Below are 20,867 nucleotides of genomic sequence, written 5' to 3' on the forward strand. Positions count from 1 at the left end.
TAAGTCATCAAAAACATCATGTGATTGCGCTGGTAGCATCAAATCTAATCGGGTGTTTAATCTTTTCAAGCAATATCTAACATGTTTTTTTAATCCAGAAACTAGTTTAAAACAAGTATAATCATTAAAAATAGTTAATTCATGCTCGTGTACTTTTCTTTTTATCAATAAATCAGTGTGTATTTTTTCATGTGTTGTGATGAGGTTGAAGATCCTTTGATGAAGGGGCAACTGTTCTTCTTAAGTCGATGTGTTTAAAATTAAGGGAATGAAAAGAAAAGGAAGGGAGATAAAGAAGATAATTTGGCAGAAAATAATTTGCCTGGCTCTTTGTTGTGAATTTTTGTATTAGATTTAATCTATTTTTGGTACATTACAAGTTTATAAATGTGCATGCTTGTAAGCTAACCCTAGCACAAACATGAAAAATACGAAACATGGGAAGTATGTCTCAAACTAGAATAAAAAAAAAATACAAAACAAGAAAAATATATTTTCTTGTATAGTTAGAAAATCTCTTAATTAGACCTCCTCGCTAGTATTGGGCTCTAATATGCCTCTACAAGTTAAGTGAGAGCACACAACCAACTTAAATAAGAAAAGGAAAAGAAAAGCATTGAGGGCCTTGGCTTGGCGATGGGAGGAGCTTGTCTCCTTCCGCTGCTCCTGAGTTCGAGTCCTCATATGCACGCCTGTCATCCCCGTGGTGTCTTACATGCCCACTGGATTTGCAAGGTGTTTAGTGGGTCATGGGATTAGTTGTGGTGCGCGTAAGCTGGCCCGGATATCCACGTAAAAAAAAAAAGAAGCAAAATGTATAGAGCTCAATGTTTGGTAAGAACATCATCTATCAAATCATTAATGGCTATAAATTAAGCTTGCAATTCCTTTTCGCAATCATATAACTAACAAAATAAAAATCAATTTTAACATATTTCATATGAGATAAGTTGTTACAAGATTATTATAATATAAAATAGAAGGAGAGGATCAACCAATAAACGCAGCAATTATAGGTTAGTCTCTCTCTTCATATTGCATATAAGCCCAGGGAAATGGAGGGGCCATGATCATCAACCTGGTCCCCACTGCATCGCAGGAAGAATGTGACCCTTCACTAACCCCCTTATCCTAGCGTTGCCCCTCCTACGTGGAAGAAGCTTTCTTCTACAATCAGACACTTGTATAATATATTGTTCATCAAGAAACCAGATGGGTTAATTCATTTAATTAGCCAGGAAGACGATAAGAAGAAAAGAAAGGCAGGAAAAAGGAGGTAATGCACCAAATGAAACTCTCTCCTTCCAAATCTAGCCAGCTAAAAGTGGCTTTAAATCATGGGGCATGCTCATAAGTGAGGATTAGGGAAAAAGATTGAGTGAGATTAGAGAGGCAGGGATTGACAAATCTGTCTTAGTGGTAGGGTAGGATGCCCTTATCAGCATTTTAGTCCACACCATGGTTGAATAGGAAGCTAAAAAAAAAGTAGAATCTTTTGCACTTGTAGATAAAAATCCCAGGGAATAATTATATTTTATTTTAAAAGTAGAGATTGTTTTTTTCTCTCTCGAGAGCTCTCTCCAATTAGGATTAATATATTTATTAATTGATCGTAAAACAAAAATGTTAATTAATTAAAGAGCATTTGCGAAACCGTGGGCAAGAGAACCAACACATTTTTGATGAAAAACGAGATACGTAGCAAGTGAGAGGTGGCCCAATAAAACGTGTTAGAATTAATCTTATTTTACTCAAAGATAATGACCTGTTAATGGGCCCTTGAAAAGTACTTAATAGGAAGGGCACCCCTAGTCCAAATCAACTATGCCCTAAGCTTATCAAACTACCCTTAATTAATTGAGAAATTAAAGATATAACCCTCGATCAATCACGCAATTGACTACCCTTAATTAGGGATTGAAAGGCACCACCCGGTCAATACCTCTGTTGTAAATAATAAAAAAATTTAAAAAGAGAGAGAAAGAGAGAAGAGGGAGGGAGAAAAGTACCACACCAATCCCGTAACGCAAAACCTCTCTCTCGGTTTCTCTCCTCTCAATTCTGTTATTACGGGGAGGATGAAAGATTGATGACCCCTCCTCCTCTAAACGCCGTAACGGCTCTTCCTTAGAACGCCGTTACTTCCCCACCCTCCGTTAAGTCACGTGCCTTTCGAGAAATTAAAGGAAAAAAAAAATCCCCTTTCATTATTTTCTTTAATTATGGCTCTAGAGCAGCAATTAAACTTAACCCCAACCCAAAACTCCGTTGACGGCGAAAGAACTAACGGCGTCGACTCCAGCATCCGTGACGGCGGAGATGACGGGAACAAAGCACCGAGACTCCCTCGTTGGACCCGGCAAGAAATCCTAGTACTCATACAGGGCAAGAGAGTGGCAGAAAACAGAGTCCGAAGAGGCCGGGCATCGGGTATGGGCATCGGGCCGGGTCAAGTGGAACCAAAATGGGCTTCGGTATCTACTTACTGTAAAAAACATGGGGTGAACCGGGGACCGGTTCAGTGTCGCAAAAGATGGAGCAATTTAGCTGGTGATTATAAAAAGATAAAGGAATGGGAGGCTTCAATAAGAGATGAAACGGAGTCGTTTTGGTCCATGAGGAATGATTTGAGAAGAGAAAGGAAGTTGCCTGGGTTTTTTGATAGGGAGGTATATGATATACTCGATGGTGGTGGTGGTACGGTCCAGGGATTGGCACTAGCTTTGGCGCCATCTTCGGCGGCGGTAGAGGCGGAGACAATAACGGAGGGGGTGGTTTTTGATAGTGGACGGAGTGCAGCGCCGGAGGATGGGTTGTTTTCGGATTTTGAGCAAGAGGAAGGAGGAAGGAGTCCGGAGGCGGTAGTTAAGGAATTGCAGCCGATAAAGGCGGCGGTTGCTATTCCGACGCCGATTTCAGGTAATTTTTTTGGTGTTGGAGGGTTTCTTTTTTTTGGAAATTCGAGGTTTCTGGGTTTATATAATAATTGTGGTTTTGGTTCTGTAAATTTTGTTTGGTTACTAAAGATTTAAGATTTTTAGTGGTAGATGATTATGTTATGAAGTTGGCGGTAGGATTTTAACACGGGCCATTTTGTGTGGACTTTTTTTTATATAAAAAAAAACCTTTTCTTTTCTATTTATTTATTATCCATAACAAAGATTTTAGATTGTCAGTTTTTAACAGGGGAAAATAATATAGTTGCTGATATTTTTAGCTCTTTGTTTGGCTTGTTGTCGTGTACAGAGAAACAGTACCAACCAGCTCCACAAGCAAGTCAAGCTCAAGGTAATGAATGCTCTGGTCTGATGGTTGTTTATTTTTCATATTGGCTATGTTTTTTGTGCTTCTTTCTCAATCCATATTCTTTTATGGAATCACTGGTCTTATTGCAAGTTTATTCATGATTGAGTGTGAGGTGGAGTCGTAGCTCCAGCCTTCCACCGGAATATGTGGTTAGGACGAGCTCTAATTAAATCTTCGATGTACTTTAGCAACGACTTCTTCTTTTTCAAGTCACTATGTTTTATGTGAATGAATACGTAGCAGATTCTTTGCCACGAATACCTGAACAGGGATGATTGTTTCAAATGAAAAAATAATGATCATGTGGATTAAGGGTCATGGCTGGATTGTGACCCCGTGATCTTTAGATTGTCTTTTCGGACTTCGAGTTGACTTTTACATCAGTTTGTCACAATCTGCCTTTAATCCATGTCATCTGTGTTTTCCAAGGTTACAAGCCTACTAATTTTCAGCTGTGCTGTCACAACTAATTGCATTATACATCGTGAAGTTTTATTACGGGGAAAGTTTATGTGGAATTCTTGTTTCAATATAGAAAGTGGTTCTTTTACAACCGTAGTCTGTCAAAAAAATCGACTTTCTTGTTTAGAGTTTGTGTACCTGCACCAGTGTGTATATTTTTCCATTCCCTGGAACTGAGCTGCTTCGATGATCAAAATAGTCAATTGAGAAGCACTGATGTATATTTGTATGAAACGTTCAGTTTTTTTTCTATTGCTGGTTTTGAGAAAAAGTTGGTGATTAACCATTTTGCATCTTGGCTTGGTCTTTGAAACTTGACCGTAGACCTGTTTTACATGCAGAGAAATGTGCTCATCTTTTTTTGCACGTTGCAGGTTCACTAAATGATAAGGGACATTCTACAAATCCTGAGATGGGTTCTGCTTCACATGAGGATCGGAAACGAAAACGGTTTGCAATAGATGGGGGTGAGGAAACCATCAGCTCACATAGCCATTTGATTCATGTCTTGGAAAGGAATGGCAAGATGCTGACCGCTCAGCTTGAAGCTCAGAACACCAATTTTCAGTTGGACCGGGAGCAGAGGAAGGACCATGCAGATGGCTTGGTTGCTGTTCTTAATAAGCTTGCGGATGCCCTTGGGAAAATAGCTGATAAGTTGTAGCTAAAGCCAGATAGGTGATGTGTACATAACAAAGTTCCTAGTTCCATAGATTTAGCTGGGGGGGTGAAGTATTGGTGAATTGATTTTGATGGTTTATCTTAGGACCTTATTTCACACCTTGTATTATTTGTTTTTAGTATTTTTCCTTACAGTTCCCCACCTTTTTGGGCTCCGGTGCCATTATAGGCCACAGGGTCCTTGGGTAGATAATAAACTCAGAGATAAGCATATACACCACCACATTTCTGCTTCTTTATTGTTATGACTTGGATGTTTGAGGATTTGTACAGGTTACTCGTTATTTTAAGCTACAGAAGCCATTCCTTACATGCATTGCGATCTCTATTGTCATTTAAATGGACAAGTTCATCGTACAGGCCTTTCAATGCCTCCACTCCCTGTAAATTGTCGAAAATATTTGTTTCGAATTTTTGGCCCTCTACCGATGCGCGTAAATCAATTGTGATATGGTATTTTCTGATATCTACAAGGTCCAGATGGCCACTGTCGATGGAATATATTGCTATTTTCCACAAGTCGAGTGAGGTTCCTGTTATTCCTAGGTACCAATGAATAGAAACCGTAAGCCATGGTTTTCGATCCAGACGAGCTACCAGAAAATTTAAACTGACGAGGAGCATACATTCCGACACTAGTGCAAAAAATGGCACCACCCCACCCAAGCTTGGACGACATCTGCAACTTGGTGATGCAGCAACATTAACAAATGTACTCGTCGAAGCTGAATTTCCATCATGACATGCATAAACCAAATAATGAAATGTGAGTTTGCTTCTGCAAATGATGAGTTGTGATATCATACATGTTGTAAACCAAATCTTCATTATCATACAAACCTGCATAATAGGGAAAGCAGCCAGGCTTGGAATCGTGTGAAACAAAACTGAGGAGAATTGCATGAAGTCACTATGGAAAACAAAATGAGATTTCTGTGCAGAAATCCAACATGTCGGGTTGCAGAAATTTTACAGATCATCAAGAAATAAAAACAACGGATAAAAACAAGCTTGGCAGACGACACCTGCAATCTGCTGATGCATGAGCTTAATTCCAACAGAACATGCATAAATCAAGCGAAGAGATCCGCTCCTGTACAATAATAATTTGGGATTTCATTCAAGGGGAAACGCAAATACTTAACCATCCCCCCTTCTTTTACAGTATGAACCAAATTTTCATGATAACCAGCATAGTAGTAGAAAAAAAGCCAGCCCAAAACTTGCTGGAAACAGGATTCTATGGAGGCATAAGGTCGGTAATATGAAAGGGCAATGAGATTTCTTTCGTGAAATCTAGTAAGTAGGACTGCAGAAACCTCAAAATATATCAAGGATCAAAGTCATCCGAGCTTGACTTTGTTCGATACCTGCGAGCAGGTTTATGGAAACTATTATTTCTGTCTAAGACAATTCTTTCTGGTTCATTTTCCGCCACAGCACCAGCTTCAGACTCTTGGGATTCCCCAGCTGCAATGCTAATAGGGAAGTTTGGGGCATATGCATGGTGATCGTTATGATGTCCCTTATCCTGCTTAACCATGTTGTCACTAGTTACAGCTTTTATTTCATCTGACTTTTTCTTTGGGATAAAGGTCACCGATTTTGGAAGATCAGATGAAGCTTCCTCCAGCTCTGATTCTGTGGATTTAGAATGTTTGACCAGCTTACTAAAGTCCATGTAAGCTCGAGTATTGGATTTTTCATCAACTTCAGTGGATGGATCAAAACTGTAACGGGTATACTTTGAAGGATTCCTTAAATAATCTGGAACTCCAGGAGCATTCTGAACAGTGAAGGATTGATCTTCTGAAACCAAATCATTTGCTGAAGAGGTGTTGATGGAAATGTCTTGAATTTCTACCGATGCTTCTTCTTTATGTACAGTTCCACAACCAGGTTCAAACCTGACACGTTTGCATGACTTGAAATCTGAATTACACTGTTTCCTTTTCAATATAGACTTCAGTTGCCCACCACCACATTCGTTGGATGCCTTTGCCTGGCATTCCATAGCTTTATCACAATCATTGTGAGAATTTAGTGTTTGAGCTTCAACTTGATCTTCTTGCAGCCTAATTTCTGCTGCCAGGTGATTGGCACGTGAATCCCTATTAGCATGTGATGACTTGGAAATCACATTGTAATAGTTTAAATAAGAGCCTTGATCAGTAACATCCTTCATATACAGGCGCTCTCCAGCATTTTCTCTTCCCTCAGCCACTTTATCATACTCATCTTCCTCCTCCTGCATCAGTTGAAACCCAGTAATATGTCAGCCTCCGTTAAAGGTCACAGCTAAGCAAGAAAGAAACCAAGTAGATCTAAGGAAAGACGGTGAAGTATAGGAATAAAATTAGTTCTAGTCTCTCTTCTTTTCACAATCCAACAATTCATAATCATCTAAATATAATAGATTCAGGAGTTTCAGACTTCCCAGTCTAGGAATTTGATACATAACCTAAGACTCCTACTAGGGGAAAGGCTTTCCATCCTTCTGGTTATCCTAGAGAGCTTTCTAGGGATTGTTTCATATGAACATACTCTGACTTCTTCATTCACCTACACGGTATGTTTCACCTCGAAGCAGACTTGACAGGTTTATTAAAGCATCGGAAGTTCTTTTGTATTTCTTAGAATTGGAAGGGAAAAAAAAGGAGGAAATATTGAAAAGACTAGAAAGTTTGTTCAGTGGGATTCCATTAATAGGGATCATGGTTTTCAAAATCAAAATAAAAAATCAGCCTCTTAGCCTAATCCGAGCTCTCTTCACATGTGACAGAGTAATAACATAGTGTCCCTCGATCATCATTCGCCGGCCATGCCAAAGAAGAAGAAACAAATACGCACAGGCACACACGAAATAATGCTATGCAAAATAAGAATCTGACTAAAATTTTCAACCTAAAATTTATGCATCTACTAAAATGAATACATGAGCAATGCAATCAACTCGATCTAGTATCATGCCAGGCCTACAAATCCAAAGATATACTGTTTCCAGTTATTGAAATTTTAATAGCCAGAATTTTAACATTGTCACATTTGTCTTCTCAAAACTTTCTAGGATGCCTAAACTAATTTGTTAAGCAAGCAAATTCCGTAGCTCTGATGTCTAAGAAGAGCAAATCAAGAAAATTGATAACAAAAAATGACAGACTGAAGAAAAAATTTCTACCTCATTATCAAGAGTAGGGTCCAAACCAATCGAAGACCGAATATCCCAATCCTCCAAACCATCTTCCGACCGGTTCAACTCTCCATCGTCTTCGTCATCATCAAGCTCATCCATGTCATCATCAAGCTCAAAGTTCTTCTTTTTCCTCTCCTTTTTTAACTTATCAAAAGACGCGGCGCAGGGTATTTCGTCTCTATCGAAGGATGCAGAGAGAGAAGAAACGTCTCTCTTCCACTCTTTCCTCTCGATCGCATCGTCGGTGAGAGACCATAAACCTGACTGGAGAGACGAAGAAGGTTGTGGTTTAGACGAAGAAGGTGGTGGTTTAGACGAAGAAGAGGGCGTGAGAGAGCCGAAGATTTTATCAACTCGGTCTTTGAAACTGTTATCCATTCTTTCTCCTCCCTGCAATCAACGACGGTGGCGGTAAATATAAAACTCTGACGATTGTGATTTTCGCATTATTTTTATTTTCGGATCGGTGGCGGTGGTTTAAACAAGGCAGAGAGGGGGTGATGGTGTAGACCAAGCACCGTCTTGTGGTAACTGTAGGGGTTCTGAATCGGTGCGTGTGCACGTTCAAATTCGGTTCAGAATCTTACCCGTTACCCGATAAAAGACCTAGTTATTGGAGTGAACAAAACAATTTAATTATATAATTTTTGTAATTATATTAAAAAAAAAAAAAAAACGAAGATGACTTTTACGAAATGACAGCGTTTTAATTTTTTGTAATTCTTATTTTTATATATATAATTTTTCCTTTTTTTTTCTTTAAACGTGGTCCAAAGTTATAAAATTATAGATTTTTAAAATAACTGTAAGATCATTTGTGAGTGATATTAGTTTTTAAATATTAATAAATACTTTGAATCATGCTTTTGAATGAAAAGCCATAGAAGATTGGGAAAAAAAAAAAAAAAAGGAGTCAAAAGCAAGTGATTCTGAAACAAATATCACGAGCTGTTTATTTTTTATGTTTTATAAGTAGTTTTGAAATTTTTATTTTATTTTATCTTTATTTATTATTGAAATGATATTGTGAGTTTTTTAAAAATATTTCCTTTTCTCTAGCACCTTTAAAGAGAAGCCACGTAATCTAAAGTCAAACATATCATTTCTCTTTATTCCTCTTTCGCTTTGTGAAAGTGATTTGTTTTGGATTCTTAAGAATTTCAGATTAGTGATCACTTTCCTGAAGCGTCTTGTTTAGCTATTAAAACTGTTTATTTTTATATTTTTAAAATATTTTTAAATAAAATTTAGAAATTTTTAGTCAAAGAGATCTTATCTCTTGCACTCTCCACAAGAAGCCTTTACATTACACTACAAATTACAATTACATTATAATTCCAATTTTTATTTTCTTAATTTTATTTGTTTCCTGGAGATGGTCAAATACTTAGCCATATTCTGCTCTCTTTCTTCTCTTCTTTCTATTTTTGCCGACAACCCCGAAACAATTTTCATTATTTCCCTCGCCTCTCTTCATCATGCAAAGAAAATCCAGCCAGCGACCCAAAAAAACTCCAGCGACGTGACTTCTCTCTCTTACCAATGATGTTAATCACCGACCACGAACCCAGCTGTCCCCTTCGTCTCAGGCATTCGCCGTCTCTCTTTCCCACACAAGCGCCGGTGCGGGAGGTTTTTTTTTTTGGCTTAGGTTTTGGATTGTTGTTTTATTTTTTATAACTTTTTGCATATGTTTTATACGAATACAAGCTCTTAAACACCTCAAGTGCTAATTAATATTGTCGTTTGAAACATAAACGGTTTAACTATCCATTTTATATTTTTTGAAATGGTAGGGTAAATTACTAATGACATTTTATATTAAAAGTATATCGGACTTGTTAATAAAGAATTTGGGTCACCGGTCTCCAAGTTAATCCACATGTTGCTAAATCAACTCAATGGGTTAATAACATACATGTTAAAAGTTATATATTTATTAACTTTAAAGGGTGTAACTCAACTGGTTAGATTCTAGATTTGTTTTCTAGAGGTTACCAGTTCGAGTCTCACAAATCTCATGTCTACTGGAGACTTACATGGTCGATAATTTCAAAGCCCGTGAAATTAGTCGAGGTGCGCATAAGTTGGCCCGGGCACCTACGCTAATAAAAAAAAGTTATATATTTATTATATTTTCTTAATGTAAATCATTAACACGGTTATTATTGTTGACTTAAATTTTACTTACTGTATGTGTTTTGCAAAATTTATTACGTGTTGTGTCTTTGTTCTCGCCTCCATGTTAAAGATGGAATTGATCAATTTTGAAATTTCCTTCTTTCATTATCCTGCACCTTTTGTCACCTTTGGCATTGCCTCTATGTTAATGTCGTGGACGTTGGCTCTTATTGCCACCTTTTATCATAAATGATAATTATTATTGTTGCCATTAATGGTGATTGTTCTTCCTACTACGATGGTTGTTATTGATACTATCGATGGTGGTTGTTATTATTGCTCTTGTACTGATTGTTATTTCTATTGTTGACAGCATTAGATCTAATCACAATCACCTAGGGATTGTAGGATGTTGGTGGAAGTTATTGGTGCTACTTGGGGTGCTCTTGACGATGTAGAGGGTATTATTGGTGGTGGATGTATTGTTAAAGTTATGGATGGTTAATGGGGTATTAGTGGAAGAGATGAAAGATGGCAGGGGTATGATTGGGTTTTTCTTAAAAGAAATTCCTGGTTGTTCTTGTTTCAGTTTGATGGATTTGTGTGTACAATGAATCGTGACTATATATTATTTTTTTTAATTTGCTGGTTGTTTTTAGTTTCAATCTATGGGATTATATATTATGTCCTTGCAAAAAATTCTTGATTTTTCTTGTTTCAATCCAAAAGTAATTTGGGATTTTAAATGATAAATGTAACCAGGACTCTCAAATTTGCTTTTTTTAAAAGGGTTCATAAGACTTTCTTTGATTTTTATTTCCTTTTATTGTTACTTGCAAATTTATAATGAAATGTTGAAAAGAAAAATGAGAGAAGATAAAAAGAGGTTTTGTAAAACCTCAGTAAGTCCAATAATTTGACTAAAGAACTTAGCCGATTCAACGAATAACCCAAACTAAGCTAAATTTTAGGTCGGTATGTTATTCCAATCAGATTTTATAAATATTATTAAAGGTTTGCAAAACTTAAAATTTTTAAGCAATTCAAAAGACAAATCACAATTTAAAAGCTAAAATATTATAATTTATAAACATGATTCAAACATTTAAAACACACCATTTCCTCCATTATCAACAAGTTTTCTTATATTTTTTCCCATCCACCATTCCCTCCATATGAGCTTCCTTCTCATTCCCTGAATTTCTTCACTATCCCCCCCACCCTCACCCCAAAGTTCTCATAACATTATTGGAAAAAAAAATAGATATCTAGTATTATTTTTTAATTTAAGAAGTAATGTTTAATATTATAATCATTAGAAAAGCTAGTACACATAAATTTTATGGTATAAAATTAGTTACACTAAATAAAAGCTATTATCACCCCTAAAACATCATATCTAAAGTAAGTTGCATTGTTAGTTTTGTTTTAAATTGCTAAGGGTCTGTTATGTTATGTTATTGATGGTCTGTCTATAATATTCTTAACCCTGACATTAATGGATATTTAACTACAAATGCCTTCAACTCCAGTATTAATAAGTATTACATGAAGAAGAGTCCTTTCTAATTTTAGCATTAATGAATATTAAGGTTCAAAGTTATTTTCAAATCTGATGCTATTATTTCTAACTCTAATGTTAGTGAATGCCAAGAATATTTCTGATTCTAGCATTGATGAATATGAATATTATATTCTATGACGTCAATAAATATTATGATGATATTTCTAATTTTGGTATTGGTTGATATCAATTCAAGTTATTATTCTCAATTCTAGTGTTAATTAATAAAAAAATAAATTGAAAATTTTTATTTTTCTTGACTAATGAGGAATTGTGTTATTGTTTTTTAATGCTCAACGCAATGGCTTGTAATGAGTCCTTTTGCCTCAAACATGAGTAACATGTATTTTTTTTATTTATTTAGAAAAACAAGGTTGATGATTTTATTATTTTAAAAATTTAGATGTTTCAGTCTATTAGGCCATTTAATTGTGGTCAAATTCTAATGAACTATTACAAAATTCACATGTGCATGCAAAACAATTTTTATTTTATTTTGTTTGGTAAAAGTACCAAACCAAAAAAAATTGTAAAATGCTAAAACATACAAAATCCACAAAAATTATTGTTGAATTTTTTATATAAAAAAAGGTAGCGATCGAAACACACACACATGCAAAAACATAATTTTTAAGAAACTTGGCCTTGCAAAATGAAAGGTATTTAGCCGTTTAATGATTTTTAGTTAAAAGAGAATTTGTTAACAAAAGATTTTATTTTTTTTCTTTTCTCAGAATAATATGACCTAAGGACATTGTACGTTCCATGAATTTTTACAAGCCACAAATCCAAACAAGATGCCAAGTACTTGTTTTTCCATGATTCGAATGCCTTACCATAACATGCGTATTTCCTTTTCTCCCCAGCATCATAATACAACACAAAAACCATAAGAGAAACCTTTGTCTTAAGCTAAACCCGAAGCATCTACCATTTACACAAAAGTTCTCTTGCATGAAACCTGACATCCCAAGAGTCCTGCCCCCCTGATGCAGGAGAAAAATGATTAAAACGACGAAGTAATGAGCTTTGAGAAGAATAAGCCAGAGAAAGAGAAGAAAAAAAGAAATAATAAGTGATGCGGTAGAAAAGTGATTAAAAATATGAAATAATAATCTAACAAGAAAAATTGAAGAAGAGAAAGAATTGGAGTTGGGAAAGTATACAACTGTGTAGATTTTATTTAATTTTAATATTTTAAAAAAAGTAGATATAAATATTAAAATATTAACTATAACAAGCAATTTGGCGTGTCGAAACTAAATAAAATGCTCACCACAGTATCCGGTCTAATGTCTGGACTGCCCCCCTAGCTTTCTAAAGAGAACCAGCTAATAAAAACCAAAGTTGTGACCACGTGGAAAGATACACACTTGCAATTTTTAAGAATTGAAGTATAATTCATCCGATTTTAAATTTATTTTTTAAAAATTATAAATTGAAGTGATATAAATTTTAATATTATTAGAAGTTTATATCATTAATTTTAAGATTTTATAATATTAACTTTAAAATCTTAAAAAATTAATTAAAATACATGTAAACCAATCTAGATATCTATAATTTAAAAAAAAAAAAAAAAACAGGAAAAGAAAAACAGATATCTATAATTTATCTAGATTTCCTTTTTAGGTGATAGTTCTTGGAAGATGATGATGAACGACTCTCTTTTTTTTCTTTTCTTTGTCTGCTCTCTGTGTATCTCCCCTCTAAGGATTTTTTATTTGCTCTTCTTGTATTGATCTCTTTTGTTTTTATATATATAGTGATATGTATTTATAATACAGGATTTTTAAAGTTCCAAATACTAAAACAGTAAACTCCAAAAACCTTACCAAATCTCTCGTAACTAATCTATTCCGTCTCTGGTCACATAAATATATCATCCTAAAAACAAAACCCACAAATCATAATCTCATAAAAAATACTAAAACAAAATTTGAAAGATACCCATTAATGATACACCTTAATGGAGTCAAATTAGAGGAGCAAGTCCACAGCTTCATGAGAAACAATCTCTGAATCAAAATAGATACAAACAAAGCAGATGTTTTAAAGAATTTTTACACAACGACAATGTTTTGCTGTTAGTTTTTTTTTTTTGGCTTACACTTGAGTCGGCCCTGGTTTAGTCGGGTCATTGAAAACTTGGTCGTTTCATCGGAATAAAGTTCTTGCAAATTCAGCTAGCATTGACTCGATCAGATTTCGATTCATAGATTTCTAGAGATAATTTGTTGGGTTGGGTCGGGTTTTACAATTATGTGTGGTGGTTTACATTTTGGGCCTTGTGCTTTGATTTTCTGGGTTTCTATGAGATCGTGGCCTAGTATATTGGGCGTGAGTTTTGACTTTCTCTGTCCAAGTTTTAAGAATTCTGTGAATTTAGGCTGGAGTATAAAGGATTGGATGTGTTCTATGTTTTCCAAAATATTACGGATCATGTTTGAGAATGGAAATGAAAAAAATAAGTTAAAAAAAAATTAAGTAAGTTCGAGTGATTCTTTTAAAATTTATTTAATCTCTTAAATTCGTGAGCTGTCAAATTTCATATCTAGACTCCACTAAAAAACTCAATATCCGATGAATTAATATTAAATAATAAAATAAATTAATTTAATTAAAAATAATTCTTTAAAAAAAAAAGATCTAGCAGAGATTGGAAAAAAAAAAAAAACCAAGGTAACCTATGTTTTTCTTAAAATGACTGAAAAATCTTGTAAAAAGTAAAAAATTAATGAATAATGAAATAAAAACAAATTAAAAAGGAAAAAAACTAAGCAAGCCCGGTTTAATATATCAAGCTTGCAACCCATTAACTCTAGACTTGAACTCAATTAATAAGCTCAACACCCGATAAATTTGATATTAAATAATAAAATCGTAAAAAAAAATTACACTAGAAAAAATTCAAGGTAAAAAAAATAGCAATAAAAAATAATGATAAAATTTGATTAAAAAAAACTTAAAAATGATAAAATTAAAAAAAATAATCTATTTTAAAAACCATTTTAAACAAAATAAATTGTAATAAAAATTAGTAACTAAATTTAACATATGAAAAAACTCAACGGTAAGGACCGTTGGGAGGATTCTATTGTTGCCTTAGAAGCACTGTTTGGCCAAGCAAAGCCTCTGCACTCGCCGCCACAACTTCCCTGGAACTCCCACGCGCCTTCCTATAAATTATTTAAATAATATTATATATTTGTTAAAAAGATGCATCAACTTCTTTGTCAGATCTATTATTACTGAAAAACAAAGAGAAAATACACAAATACCCTGGCATATCATTATTTGTTTTTTTTTGGCTTCTACAAGTAATTTCAATAATTTGTTGTGCAATTAAACCTGAAAAGTAAAAAAAAGCCTCTAAATAAGAGATAAAAGCCAATTTTTTTCAAGGGTAAAGAAGTTATTGTACCATGTAAAAAAAGGTGTGTAGACCAATTTGCTCTCAATTAATTCAGGAAAATACCCTTGAAAGTAACCCTTGTCTCTATATAGACCAATTTGCTCCCAATTAATTCAGGAAAATACCCTTGAAAGGTATAGACCAATTTTCTCTCAATTAATTCAGGAAAATACCCTTGAAAGCAACCCTTGTCTCTGTATAGACCAATTTGCTCTCAATAATTTAGGAAAATACCCCTAAAAAGTTAAAAACAACTCTTGTAGATTTTGCCGAGAAGTAAAAAAGACACGTCGATATAATCCACAATATTTCTGATTCTATATGCACAGTAAATAGCTTATCCATTTTAGTTTTTTTTTTAAATAAAGATAGAATTAAAACTCAAGTTTTAGTTTGAGTTGCAAAGCCATTGGTGAGAAAAAGAACAAAAATAAAAATTGATGGTGCCAACAGCTGGTTGCTCTCAACCTGGTCACTTCGGCCAGTGCACCAGTGGTCAATTATTATCTCGAAAACCAAATGAATCTTCGACAATCCGTGCGCCACAGCTATTGATGTTATTGGATACCGTTTAAAAAAGCAGTCCTGGTAACCGGAAGGCAGTAAAGCGGACAGCACTCTGGTGGCAAAAGTCATAGGCTTTTTCTAGCAGATCATGTCCCCAGCAAAGAAGAATTCGTACACCACCGCCATGGCTTTTCCACATGGTGGCTTTCCTTTCGAGGAGGATCGAATCAAACCGAGCACAGGAACGATTTGCAATTTTTTTAGCGCCCGGAATTGGACCCGGAGAAAATTACGTCACCACCAGGCCCAGCGGAAATGGATGTAGCCATGTAGGGTACAGTGTGTTGATCAGGGACTGTTTTCCTTCGTCGTCTGATTCTATTCAATTAGACAATTAAAGGACGTAATTGAAATAATAATTTCTTTTCCAAATAAAGATAGTTGCATCTCTATTTATATGAAAAATGAATCACTATAAAAATCCTCCATTTTTTTTAGATGTACAAGGTAATGTCCAGGACTAGGTTGGCACTCAAGGCACAATCATGTTCTTTTAAAATTTAAATTATTTTTTATTAAAAATTATTTTTTATATATTTTCAAATCATTTTGATGTGTTGATATTAAAAATAATTTAAAAAAAATCTAAGAATCTGTTCTATTTTGAAATGAAATTTAATTATAAATTTATTGTTTTAAAATTTCTACCGTAGTCCATGAGCATAGAATCAAATTTAAAATTCCGTGATTAATTCTTACACAAAATAATGAAAAAAAAAACGTTTTAGATTTTTAACTTTGTTTCTTGGTTATAAAACAACATTTATTCGAGGGGGTTTAATACTTTCCGTCTAGGGCTGGATAATGATCTTTAGATGGAGTGGTAACATTGCTTGACATTGAATACTTTAATTATTTTAATTTTGAATTTAAAAATTGTTTTTAAAAAAATTTAAATATTTTTTTTTATTTAAAATTAATATTTTCTTTGTGTTTTTAGATCATTTTGATGCACTAATATCAAAAATAATTTTTAAAAATAAAAAAAAATATTTTAATATATTTTTAAGTAAAAAATATTTAAAAAAAACAACTCTAATTATATTTTTAAATATAAAAATATTTATTTTTTTCCAATCAAATAAAGACGCGGGCTACAAACTGTTGCAAAGCTTTGTCCTTCGTCCAAAAATGACAAATATGGTGACACGAGATGCAGAGAGCATCTAGAGCCAACCAAATTTTCTTCAAAAAAGTAAAGGCTTAACCTGACAAATTTGACTGTGAACATATAAAAAGAGAAGAAAAGAAAGGCAGCTGGTCAAAAAGAAAACAACATAGGCCATAGTTGTCGTCACAGAGTTTCTCTCTACGCCCTTTCGGTTTTTTCAGGAAGTGGGGAGCTTTTCTTTGAGTTTTAGCTTATAAAAATTAGCTTTGAGGATATTTTTATCATTAAAAAATATAAAAATTAGCTTGAGAATATCTTTTATCACGAAAAGAATCGCGATGAATGAATGATAATTTAAGTTTTTCTTCAAGTCATGCATGTATATATTTTAAAATCGGCTGTTGCTTATCGGAATAAAAGTTGTGTTCTTTAATATGAATAAAATCAAATCAAGTACATTAAAACTATAGGATACATGGAATATTTTTTTGAACGTCTTGGATCAATATTTTCATGAAGTTAAGAAAAGCATGGTAGGGTACATGACTTTACTGCTAGCCATTCATCACCTAGTCTATCATATTTTTTTGACTCAATCCGGTTCAAGATCCGGGTTTGATGTTTTGATCGAGTTGTTCGGATTATTTTTTAAAAAAAAAATCAAAACAACATTGTTTTTTTTTAAAAAAAACAAAAATCAACGGATTGCAACCAGATCTTGTCAGGTTAACCAACCGAGTTAGCCAAGTCATACTAGGTTTTTCTTCCCCTGTTTTTTTTTTCCAACTTGGACCGGTTTCAGTTCTAGGTCTCGAGTCAACTTGCTGGACCGGATTTCAAATATATATATATAATTACAAATTACACATAGTTTAACAATATACAATAATTTCCAACCTATATAAATCACTGCAATAAAATCCACCTCATCATTATCGACAACACAATTCCTTTGTATTCTATCCTGGTCAATACTGACCATATTAATTACTTTCTAACTCTTCACTTTTAATCTTATTCCAGTAATTTACTTTTCCTATCACACTTATAGTTACCTCTCATTGATAAGCTTATATTGTGTGGCACTGGTGTTTTATCGATAGTGTGACCAATCTTATATGATCACATTAATTCAGGCCATGTTTTAAATCTCTTTTATGAGAGCACTCAAGGAACACCGAATTTAAAGGTTCATTTTCAGAGATCTATTAATAATTATTCATAATCTTAGCCTACGCTCGCAAACTAGTTTATCAATTTTTTTTATGATAATCCTACTCATATGGTTATCTTATCAATTTTTTATTGGTGATCCATATTCATGTGGTCAGCTCATTAATTTCCTTATAATAGCTCCACTCACGTGATCGACTTATTGATTTCTAATCAATAATCCCCACTCATGTGATCGACTCATCAATTTCTTTATGATAAACCCACTCACATGGACGACTGATCAATTCCCGATCGGCGCCCTGCACTTATATGGTCGACTCGTCAATCTTCGTACGATAGCCCCACTCACATGATTGGCTTGTTGATTTTTGATTGGTGGCCCCACTCATCTGATTAGCTTGTCAATTTACTCATGACAACCCCAGTCACATGGTTGGCTTATTGATTTTCAATCGATAACCCATACTCATATGATCGACTCATAAATTTTCTCACAATAGAATGTGGTTAGCTTATCGATTTTCTTTTTGAATTCTCTTATAATTCTCTTTTATTTTTCTTTTCTGGCCTTTTACATTTATTGTTTTTGATATTCGAGATGAAAGACACATTAAAGATAAATAACTTAAGGATACTATTATTTAAATATAAAGTGTAGGGTGAAGAGCACCCTATTATTTTTTCTGTCAATCTAGCTCATTCGATCTAAAATCTTGTTATTGGTACCTTTCCCAATAAAAAAAATTACCACCATCAATCCATTTATTAATCTTGTTTTTTATGTCCAGTTTTTAAACTATTTTTTCAATTAATATCTCCACCCATTTATAATTTTACAATTTTCATATTGACTATTTGACCAATACATGCCTTCATTAACTAGTCTCTTCAAAATTCCCAAATACCAATCCAAAACAAATTGTTCTCAACAAATACTATCACATACTCTTGCACAACTCGTCAATATTTCACAAAAAACACTTTTCAACCTATATGTTACATTTCTTCCCAACATGCATTCGAAACAATATATCCAATTTTAAATTTCTCGTTCTTGATGCCTTTCCATTAACTTAGCCACATTCAACATTTCAAAGTGTGCGTGTGTATATTTGGAATCTCCATAATCTTTAATTTCTTGTAGTTATTTTTATTTCTTTTATTTATCCGGATGTTAGTTAATATAAACTTGAGTATTTGACATCAAGGTGTATATTTTTTTTCCAAATTTCTATAATATAACCTATGCGCTTACCTTTTAAATCAATTTCACTCTTTCCCTTATAATTCGCACACATGTCATCGAATTAAATAACATGAAAGTTCAAAAGATTTACTCAAATCTTCCTCCCTCCTATTCCCTCAATTTTGTTCGGCCCTAGAGTATTGCATTGTTCTTGGATTTGTTTTTAATCACCATCACTAATTTACTCTATTCTTAATTGTTCCATTTTATTACCTATTTTACACGAAACTTTACATTTTCCTCATAAATATTGGGTGAAAAAACCATACCCCCCAACTTAAATAACATAGATTAAAGGGTATGAGATACTCTACCAAATAAGTTTGAACCCAATTTGCCCTCTCCTTTGCAGGTTTCTCCTCTTTCTCTTTCAATTTTCTTGTTTTCTCTCACTAACCCTCACTTTCTTTCACTTTAAACACTCTCTAATCTTGTGTTCACGAGTTAAATTGTAGTAATCTATATATGAGAATCTAAACTTGGTTTGTACACAAGAAGTTTGCATAAAAACAATGAAGAAAAGAATAAGAAGCTCTCATTCTTTCATCCATGGCTAGCGGGTTGAATACAGGGGAGGGGGCTGGAATTTTTCTCAAAATTACATTTTTGCCATTGACCAAAAATCAGTTATAGGTAATTCTCTGAGTTTTCGATAAAATTTTATACTGAATTGAAACAAATTTATTTGTATTTCTTAACTAACCTTTTTGAGTTTATCTCATCCTCGATTTACATTATTAGTTATTTTATTTATTTATTTTTTCATTTGAAATCTCTATTGTAATTGAAAATTTATACTTACTTATTTTTACTCTCGATCCTAAGGGTCCGCTACTAATGATTTTTATTTCATTTTATCTTATTAATTTATTCTGTGAAATTTTAAATATTCATTTAAACTTGTTTAAAATACACTCTACTTACATGTTTTTTTTTTAATTTAACTTGAGGTTTACAAAGGTTGATTTACTATACCAGGATTAATGACACTAGATAAAAGTCCCTCAGGATCTACCCTTTTTTTTTAATGTTAAAGGAAACAGCATGCTTAAGATTTTCAACAACTAGATTTGTTTTTAATTATATCAGATTGAGATTAATGTTTACTATAAAAAACTTGCAAAAACATTACTAACTTCTCGAATCCGTAACCGCAATGAAGCAGGGCAAGTAACTAGTTCCACATCTAAAATTTGATGCTCTGAACAGCCAATAAAAAGCCAGCGTCACACTAGGCAGGTGAAGTGATTTTAGATCAATAGACTTTAATTAGGGGTGTGAAAAAAAAACTAATTAAATTGAGAAAATTTTAAAAAAATAATTGAAAAAATCAAATTTTAAAAAAAATCGATTAAAATTTTAAAAAAACCGACCAGTTCGGTTCGGTTTTATAAGTTCAAAACCAAAAAAACTGAACTGAACCAAACCCAAACAAAAAAACCAAGACAAAACCGGGAAAACTGAAAAAACCGAGCCAAACTAGTTTAAACCGATTTTTGTCTAAAAAACCGAATCAAAACCGGTCGGTTCAAACTAGTTTCAATTTAAAAAAAATAATTTTGATTTAATTATTTTTTTTATAAAAACCAAACTAAATAAAAAAAAATTACCCTTAACTCTAACCAAATTTCATATGGTCAAGGTACATGGAGCTTATAAAAAAATGATTTGCTAAAATAACATATACTTTTTTTTAGCTGCTTAGCCCACCACAGTACTTACTTTCAATTAACAAATATATGTATATATTATTCCGTTTTGACATGACTCCTGCCACGCTCGTGCAGCAGCATCAAGTAACGAAGAGAGAAAAGAGATGATTGATTGACACCATTGATTCCTTTGATTTGTTTTGTGGGAGAATAATCACCTTTTTTTTCTGGTACTTTCCATGCCTCTTTTTGTATATGCTTTGCTTGAATACATCTCGAGATTATTATCTACAATGTCAAAGATGCATGACACATCTTCACTTGCAAGATTGACGCGTTTGTTGGAGGTTTATGTATCATATCAAAACACTTA

General features: G+C 33.5%; 2 protein-coding genes across 2 annotated transcripts; one reads left to right on the forward strand and one right to left on the reverse strand.

Moving 5' to 3' along the window:
* The first annotated feature begins 1,931 nt into the window (after positions 1 to 1,931).
* LOC118054423 (trihelix transcription factor ASR3) lies at positions 1,932 to 4,682 on the forward strand. Its single transcript, XM_035066009.2, has 3 exons — positions 1,932 to 2,919; positions 3,247 to 3,288; positions 4,143 to 4,682. The coding sequence occupies exons 1-3, from the start codon at positions 2,223 to 2,225 to the stop codon at positions 4,430 to 4,432; spliced, it is 1,029 nt and encodes a 342-aa protein (XP_034921900.1). The 5' UTR covers positions 1,932 to 2,222; the 3' UTR covers positions 4,433 to 4,682.
* Positions 4,683 to 5,326: 644 nt separating this feature from the next.
* On the reverse strand, positions 5,327 to 8,255 carry LOC118054424 (uncharacterized). Its single transcript, XM_035066010.2, has 2 exons — positions 7,628 to 8,255; positions 5,327 to 6,697 (listed from the first exon to the last, which is right to left on the reverse strand). The coding sequence occupies exons 1-2, from the start codon at positions 8,018 to 8,020 to the stop codon at positions 5,780 to 5,782; spliced, it is 1,311 nt and encodes a 436-aa protein (XP_034921901.1). The 5' UTR covers positions 8,021 to 8,255; the 3' UTR covers positions 5,327 to 5,779.
* Between the last annotated feature and the right edge of the window lie 12,612 nt (positions 8,256 to 20,867).

Source organism: Populus alba, chromosome 3 (genome assembly GCF_005239225.2).
Source record: "Populus alba chromosome 3, ASM523922v2, whole genome shotgun sequence".
Classification (NCBI taxonomy): Eukaryota; Viridiplantae; Streptophyta; class Magnoliopsida; order Malpighiales; family Salicaceae; genus Populus; species Populus alba.